General features: G+C 53.9%; 1 protein-coding gene across 32 annotated transcripts in view; it reads left to right on the top strand.

Annotated features, from left to right (window-relative positions):
• The window catches only part of MAPKAP1 (MAPK associated protein 1), a 244,407-nt gene extending 238,447 nt beyond the window's left edge, over positions 1-5,960 (top strand). For all 32 annotated transcript variants that reach the window (XM_082695560.1, XM_082695557.1, XM_082695546.1 and 29 more), the window contains 2 exons: positions 5-102; positions 5,442-5,960. In XM_082695560.1, coding sequence (XP_082551686.1) covers positions 5-102; positions 5,442-5,567 — 224 coding nt within the window. In that variant the 3' untranslated portion in view covers positions 5,568-5,960. The remainder of the gene's footprint in view (positions 1-4; positions 103-5,441) is intronic.
• The last annotated feature ends 2,552 nt before the right edge of the window (positions 5,961-8,512 follow it).

Genomic DNA, 8,512 nt, shown 5'->3' with positions numbered 1-8,512 from the left:
CCAGGTCATGCAATATTTAAAGTCACGTATCTAAGCAATCATGACTATAAACACCTCTACTTTGAATCTGACGCTGCTACTGTCAACGAAATCGTGCTCAAGGTCAGTGTTTCTCCGCAGGCCACGCGCTGGGCGGGCAGCGGGCATGCAGGGCCAGGTCTCCGGCTGCCTCGGCCCCCTCCTCCCAGCATGGACAAGGCTCCTGGGCCCAGTTTGCAGAGGACGAACTGCCTTCTGGTCACCCAGGCGGGGAGCACCCACACCCAGGGCCGTCCCACGGGTCAGCTGCCCTTCTCCCACTTCAGCCAAAGCAGGGCCCCCTCCGGCTTCCCCCACCCCCAGTCATTCAGATTCTTTGTGTACTTACCCCTTCTGCGCACCACGTATTTCCTCCAGTCCATTGTCAGGAGCTCCCTGAGGCTTCTGGAACCGATTCAGAGGAAATTGTTGTTATTAGGTAAAGACACTTAATGTACTCAGGATAATTTTAGCAACCTGTTCTGAACATATCCGTCTCTACGCTACAGTTGTGCGTTACTGTGTCTCAGCAGTGCTCCCTGAGCACCTTCGTGTGCTGCGCTAGCCCTGGGGACGTTACAGTGACAGACCCGTGCTCTGGTGCCAGAAAGCTCTTCCTCTGTCAGAGGAGACTAGCATTAAATTACAGAGATTGTTAAACGGTCACAAAGGTCCCATGTAGATGAGAAAAAGGTAAACTGACGGGGATGGCGGGGCTCAGGGAGCTGAACCCTGAAGGATGGGTGAAAAAGCCGGTGAGGAGAGAGCAGGCATCTCAGACAGGAGCAGCCTGTGAGGGGACAGCGAGGCAGGGCGAGCGCGTGGCGGGAGCAGAGCAGGGTGGGAAGGCCAGGTCACACAGAGCCTTGCAAAGTGGGGCCAGGCCGAGAAAAGCTCCCCTGGGCCCTTGCTGGTTTGGGAGGCCCAGGGTGGGCCCCGAGACTGTGGGTCTCTGAGAAGTTCCCGGGTGCTGCCGGGCTGTGGTCTGTGCGCTGTGCTCTGAGTCGCTCTGGGCCAGTGGTTCCCAGACTCTTCCAAACGGAGAATCCTTTCTCCCAGCCGAGTCTTGCACAGACAGAGCAGATAGAAACCACCACGCTGCATGTTGGCGGAGCAGGACCCACCGGCAGAGGGGCTCCCCAGCCTGCGGCTGTCGCACTCCTGTTGCTCCCGTCCCCTCAGGGCCTCGGTGCCTCTGCCTGTAAAATGGGGATCGTGGCAGGTGCGCTGCCCCACCCAGAACACAGATAAATGAGGTAGGGTGACACTACCCAGATGAGTGCTCTTCCTCCTCGTGAGAGTAAAAGCCATCGAGTAATAATAGTGGAAGTAGCTAAGTCAGGGGCGCCTGGGGCTCTCAGTTGGCTAAGCATTCAGGTCTAGATTTCAGCTCCGGGCATGGTCTCCGGGTCCTGGGATTGAGCCCCACGTGGGGCTCCCTGCTCAGCGTGGAGTCCGCTTCTCTCTCTCCTTCTGCTGCCACTCCGCCTACTTGTGTTCTCGCTTTGGCTTTCTTTAAAATAAAATAAAACTTCTTAAAAAGTAGCTCAGGGAGGGGCACCTGGGTGGCTCAGTGGGTTAAGCCTCTGCCTTCGGCTCAGGTCATGATCTCAGCATCCTGGGACATCGGACTTTCTGCTCAGCAGGGAGCCTGCTTCCTCCTTTCTCTCTGCCTGCCTCTCTGCCTACTCGTGATCTCTCTCTCTGTGTTAATAAATAAATAAAATCTTAAAAAAAAGTAGCTCAGGGATTAGAGAGTACAGGACCCAAGCTGAGCACTTTATACCCTCTTCCAAGGAACCTTCGTGGTTCTGCGAGACAGTAGTGAAAAATCGTCCCCATCTCCTACATGAAAACTGAGGCTCAGAAAGAAAGAAACTGAGCTAGGACCATGACTGACAGAACTGGACCTGACCCCAGGTTTGGCAGCTTCCAGAACTTGTGCTCCTAACCCCCTGGATGTGTGTGCCCTTAGGGAGTTGAATGACAGGTTTCAACCGAATTATTTTGCAAAGACTTTTGGAGGCCAAGTCCTTATGGCTACAAAAGATTTCCAAAAGTAGTAGATGCAGTAAAAAGGATAAAGCCACTGAGGGGACAGCCGGGACCAGAGTCCCCCTCAGACCAGGCCGTAGGGACGGAGGGCCTGCCTCCAGTGCTTGAAACCAGCAAGCCAAGAGTTACTTGCCAGACTGCCCCCAGACAGCACAGGGAACTTGTTCAGTGTTTGGGGACCAGGTAAAGAAATATTCCATTACCCCATCAGGGGCTGGCCTCTTTTTTATAGCCAGCATTAAAATATTCAAGACTTGAGAAGGATTCTAGTAAAATTATAATCCTGTGTTTGACATCAAAATAATTTTCACAAGAGCAGATTGATGACAGAAACACAGGTTTATGACTTCAGTACGAGGCTCCGCAGGAGCAAGTGCAGAGAAATCATTCCACGGGACCAAATGCTCCCTCGAAGCAGATGCTTTGCTGCAAAATCCCTGAGGCCTATCGCCTCCCCTGAAATGTCTGTTTTCATATGAAAATGTTTGTAGAAATATTGCATCATGCCCGAGACTCCAGGAGAGTCACAGCGTGCCCGGGCCTGATTTACTTAGAGAGCTAATGGTCATGATTCTGATGGAAGATTAAATTTCACTTTTTCTGTCTCTGATTTTTATAGCAATTTAAATACTTAGCCTTCTGTGCCATCCCCACAGTGTCTGAGCTTTGCACCAATACCAAGTGACTGAGGCCCCAGTCCTGTGTTCCAGAGTGTGGCAGAAATGTTCCCACCAGAGGCTCTCCAAGGAGTCAGTCTTAGACTCAAATAATCCATGTGGCAGTTCCAGAATTCGGGAGTTTGACATAAAACGAGAGCTTGAGGTGGAAACTGAAGAAGAAGATAAGGGCCAGAGGCCGATGTCCAAGAAACCGTTATGAACAGGCAACTCTCCATCGAGTGGTTTTATCCCATCGCGTTTTTCGCCACGTAGAAATACTAATAACGTCTCCCATTTACTGAACACCAATTGCACACTAGACATCTTACGTAACTCTTCGGTCTTCGCTCTTGGCCTGCAGAGCGTAGACATTATCGCCATCCTGTAGACGAGGGGACAGAGACCCACGGCCGCAGAGTATGCGAGGGTGGTCCAACCCCAGCCCTGAGGAAGCCCTTCCACCCCGAGCTGTCGGCGAGCTAAGCCATGTGTGGTCCCCAATTCTGCAGGCTTCGAGATGAATCTCAGAGGAATCATTGGTCTCTTCAAATTGGGTTCTTCTTGTGATCGAGTGATGGAGGCTGTGGCTTTATTGACCATGAAAACTCCCTATATTTTTATGCCTTAAGCTGTAAAATGCATTGAAAGTGAAACACTCTGTAGTGCATAAAATTGTGCAAGTTTTAAGCCACAGCATATTAACCAGCTAATGGCAGACCAAAGGGCGTTTTTATCTTTTGATTATTACATTAATCTTCCATTAAAATTATCTATGTGATTATCACAAAGCACTGAAGATAATAAATTTAGGAGATAGTTCGCTAGTTAAGGATCATTTTTAAATGCTTTCGTCAAGTTATATGTGCCAAAGATACACTGAAAACACCAGGTTGGCTGAGCGTGCAAACAATATAATCCAAAGATGGCTCTTATTAAGAATGATAAAACCTCTTATTTCCATACATTGTCTGTAGTGTCCCGAGTCGTCAGCCCGGCCCCGCAGTCCTCATGATTTATTGCGCTCAGCTGGTAACTTGGCGAGGCAGCGGGCCAAGCATGTCAGGCCTTCTGTACTCACACACCAGCCCTTAACGCCTGCTGCTGGCGACTATCAGAGCAGAAAGTTTGGAAGGGACTCCGTGTCGGGGCCTCGGCCCACGGGAGGCACGCCATGCCGCCCGCCTCCCCTGCACACCGTCGGCTTCTTTCTCAGAGGCAGCAGGGGCCGCTCCCGCTCAGGGTGTGGGCCACGCAGCCCTCGGGGTGAATCAGGCCGTGGCAGGTCTCTGGAGTCAAAAATATTCAGGTTGCTGGTCATAACGTGCAGATACTTGAGAGCAAAGAGAAAGGTGTTTGCTACGAGAAGCCCCAGCCAGAGGCTGGCAGGGGCAGAGGGAGAGACGGTATCTGAGGGGTGAGGGGGTGGGAGCACCTCTGGGGAGGCCTGGGGAGCTACAAGTATGCCAGTCAAGGGGCCCCCTGGTGCAGACGCTTACTAGCTCTGTGGCCTTGAGCGAAGGACAGTACCATTCTCTGCCTTGATTTTCTCATCTGCACAATGGGACGATAGTGGCACCTGTCTCGCTCCAGGAGCACTGCTGCCACCACGCCTTCCGGCCAAGGGTTCAGGCTCTACACTGGGCCCCAGTCCAATCCCAGCACCACTGCCCTTCCCTGGCCCTGCCCACCCCACCTGGACTGGGCATGAAGCCATTAAACTCCCCAGAAGCACCCCCTCCTTGCCGCCTACCCCTGCTACGCTGGGATGTGTGCTGGTTCGCCCCTGCCCCTGCCCCTGGTACACCCCAGACTCCTACTATTTATTTCTCAAAACCCAGATCGCTCATTCCTCTGCAAGATTTTCCTGCCCTACACGTCCCCGATATTTCTCTCCTCCATCCTGCTCCTTCTGTCTCTGGTGTCCCGCTTGTCATGCTGTTGGATACTCACTGGGCAGTGAGCTCTTCAGATCAGGGACCAAGTCTTACTTTTCCCTCTGTCTCTCGAACCAAGCCTGGAGCCAGGCTCAGACCTGGTGGGCGCTACAGTGACTGTGCGGCTGCGGCTGCCCGGGAGCGGCCCGGCTGCGCGCTCTGCACACGAGACCTTCACAGCTTTGACCCTGACCTCTGGGTGATCCTGGTCAGCTCAGCCCTCTTCCCTGTCCTTCATTCCTGCTTACCAGCCACGCGCTGGCCGGCAGGGTGCTCCCGGGCAGTAGGTGAAAGCCGGTGGTTGGAAGCTCTGTCGCTACCAGAGAGGAGGCTGAAAATAGAGCCTTGGTTCGGCCGGCTTTCCGTCCCTGCAGTGTCTTTTTTCTTTCACACGAGGAAAGGGGGTGCTCAGGGAGGCATGTGCAGGCCCAGGACTGCGCAGCAGGTGAGGAGCCGAACCAGTAAGCCTGGCACACAGCCTTCTGGGAGGCAGCGTGTGCTGAGGAGGGGACACAGGCTGTGGAATCCGGACCCCCCCAGCCCCCCTCCAACAGGACTGAGAGGCCGGGACCAGCCGCTGGTCCTCTGCCGGCCTCCATTCTCCTGTCGTGCAGGGGGCCCCATCCCAGCCCGCCAGGTTGCTGTGACGACCGGGCTCCACGCGCAAGAGAGCACCCAGCCCTGGGGTCCCAGCGCAGGTCAGGGCCCTTCCCCTCGTGGCCCTGAGTGAACAAGTGGCTGCCGAGTGACCAGGCTGTGTCCTCTTGCTTTCTAGGTTAACTACATCCTGGAATCACGAGCAAGCACTGCCCGGGCTGACTATTTTGCTCAAAAACAAAGAAAACTGAACAGACGTACAAGCTTCAGCTTCCAGAAGGAGAAGAAATCAGGGCAGCAGTGACACTGGCCTCCAGCCCCAATCTGTCACCGTAGCTCAGAGCCTGCCTGCCAGGGCCAGGTGGCCCTAGAGCCCACCCTGTGTCCTGCAGTCCTCGGGGGCAGGCCAGTCCCTGGCTCACAGGCACAAGGCCAGGGGGCTCTTGGGGGAATGGAGCTGGGGACATCCCCACGGGACTGAAGCCTGAGTGGCAGTGGCTTTGATGAGCCGTGCCGGGGGCCCAACGACACAGACGGCACCACAGCCATCCTCACTGCCCGACGGCCCTGCGTGAGGATGTACATAGCCATGCCCAGACATTTCCTTGCAACTTGATCAAATTTCTTAAAACAACCGAAGAACAAAATTGTACATTTCTTTTTTTTTTTTCCTTTTAATAAACAGGTGTACTCTTTATCATGGTTGGTATGACGGGCCGTTCTTTGGGGCAAAGGATTGATCATGTCATTCTCTTTAAACCTGTTCCCGTATTGAACAGGCAGATTGGAAAAGCTATGGCTCGATTTCTCAGAAGAAATGTTTAGGGCTTAGTCAATAGTTTTAACTACGCCATTTGTTTAAATGAGTGCATTGCTTTGAGGATAGTATCTTACTAAAGTTAGGATGGGGGGCCCTGGTGCCGTGTGTCCCGGGCTCCCCCTTCAGAAGCCACCTCTCTTCGGCTCGTCCGGGCACCTCTTGGTTTCAGAGATGCGGGACTGCAGGTCCGGCACCCAGTGCTGGGAGAGCGGGTGACGGCTGGTCTTCAGGTCAGCTCCCAGCCTGAAGTGGGCTTTTCCATTTCTTAAATAGCAAGTGTATGTTTCAGCTAGCCAGTAGACCTGCATGTGGGGTTTTCCGGGAATTGGAAACGTCTCTGCTTTACTGACTCAGAAGGACCTCCGCGCCCCCTTCTTCCTCTCCATACAGGGCCTGCCTGCAAGCTGCTGTTTCTCCCTCTGGCAGAGAGGTCAGGGCCCGGGGGGGGGGGGAGGTGAGCAGAGGGGGCAGGCAGAGGGGAACCTCCTCCTGCGGGGTCCGACTGACTGCTCGCTGACACCACACCCCTGGCCACACCAGATGCCTCTGCGGTCCTCACCAGCCTTTCCACGGTCCCTCCCAGGGAGACATCCTTTCGTGCTGTCCCCAGCCAGGGCCGAGGACCAGACATTTCACTGAGGACCTGCATTTCAAACAATTTTTTAAATTGTTGTACAAGAAGAGATGTGCCAGAAACAGCATCTCCAAGTCGAGTGGGTCTCTTTGCACTGGGGGCATTTTAATGAATTCCTCTTTCATTCTGATCTTTGTTCAGCCAACAGAAGCATCTTTTTCTAATGTCTTCCATTCCCACCTACCCCAGAAACGAAAGAAATATGATTTGTAGCTCGCTATCTATCTGTATTTGAATTTTTAGCAATTTTATATTTAGATATCTTTGAAAAATGTAAATGACTAATTTGGTCATTAAATCTTGTGACATATTCAATATTAAAATGATATTAAAATATAAGTCATATAAATATCATCTTTCGTGTATTGCTTTGGATTCTTGAAGTCTTAAATCCATTACCCTGACTTGTGAGTCTGCAGTGAATAGCATTTGGATAGCAGGAACCGCAGCATTTGCTGGCGGTTCTGGTGGTACCGAAGTCCCTGAAATGCACCCAGGCCCCCTTAAATACTGAGCGAGACAGGATGACCCTCTTCACTGAAATCTTCACCTCCCTTGAGTACAGAGTCAGCACCATTGTCGTGTTGTGACATACGGCACGCCCGCAGTTGACTACGTAAAGCCCAGCTGTCCAGGAAGAGTGGAAGGGGTAACACCGGCGAGCCTCCCAGGTCGACCGAATATCAGGACTAGTGAAATTCAGTTTTTCCCTCGGCCCCGCTCTCACCCCTGGATATTAAGACCACACGCTCCTCAAGGGTACACTTGACCGAGCAGGAGCTCAGCCTCCCCAAGGTAAACAGGGGACCCTAGGGCCCTGCTGGGGCTCTCCAGCAGCAGCTCCTGACCTGGTTCCCGCCACCAGGGCTTCGCTGAGCACGGGCAGTCAGGCAGCCTGGCTGGTGGCCGCTGGACCCCGACTCAGCCGGCCACCCGCTGAGACGTGCCCCCCTCCCCCTGCCCCGGGATCTGAGGGTCCACAGCTCGCCAAGCAGGCTGCATGCTGGCCCCTTACAAACACGCGCGAGTCCGTGTAGCTCCCACAGCCACCACGGGGCAGGTGCTGTCATAGCCTTGTGGCCTAAACGCCCCAGATCCTGCAGGTGCCCCCAAGGTCCCACGGGGAGGGGCCCTGCTGTAGGGAAAGCCGCCTGGGAGGAGGAAAGAGTTAAGCCTGTCGTGTTCGGTTCCCACCAAACACCTCTGCTTAAATGCAAAGTCCCAACAGGGTGGTGTTGGCCATAAAAGCCCTAAGAGTGATTTGTGAAGTCTCGAAGCCCTGTAATCTCGTCAGCGTAATGGGATTATATTTCAAATCACCACAGCCTGTTCATTACCCATTTAAACTCCTCTGACAGAGGAAAACTTACATGAAACGTGCAAGGCAGCCCTCGCTGACTTCCCCGCTCTCCTTCCTGATTAGACAAACAGATGCTGAGGTCTGGAATGAAAAAATAATGTGCCCATTTATTCATTTTTCTGACAAGTCACAATAGATTTTTAACTGCCAATGAGTGACCTCCCGGAGGTGCGGTGGCGGGGAGGCGCCCGCCAGGCAGCCAGTGGTCATTTCCGCCCGCGCCAGCCGGTGCCCTGGCCCGGATTCCTCCCGGGACCGGAGCCGGCAGCCAGACTGAGCCCCGCTCCCCGCTCTGTCCCCGCCGGGGCCGCCCATGAGTTCAGCCAGGGTGGGAGAGCCTCCTTGGCTGTCACTGCATCCCCTCACTGGGGTCCAGGGACCTCCCCCAGGACACAGCCACGGCCTGAAGTCAAAACCCCAGATGGGAACCCTGGC

Source organism: Mustela nivalis (assembly GCF_964662115.1).
Source record: "Mustela nivalis genome assembly, chromosome: 13".
NCBI lineage: Eukaryota > Metazoa > Chordata > Mammalia > Carnivora > Mustelidae > Mustela > Mustela nivalis.
The sequence above is the reverse complement of the archived record's forward strand: the minus strand, read 5'-3'. Positions and strand labels throughout refer to the sequence as shown.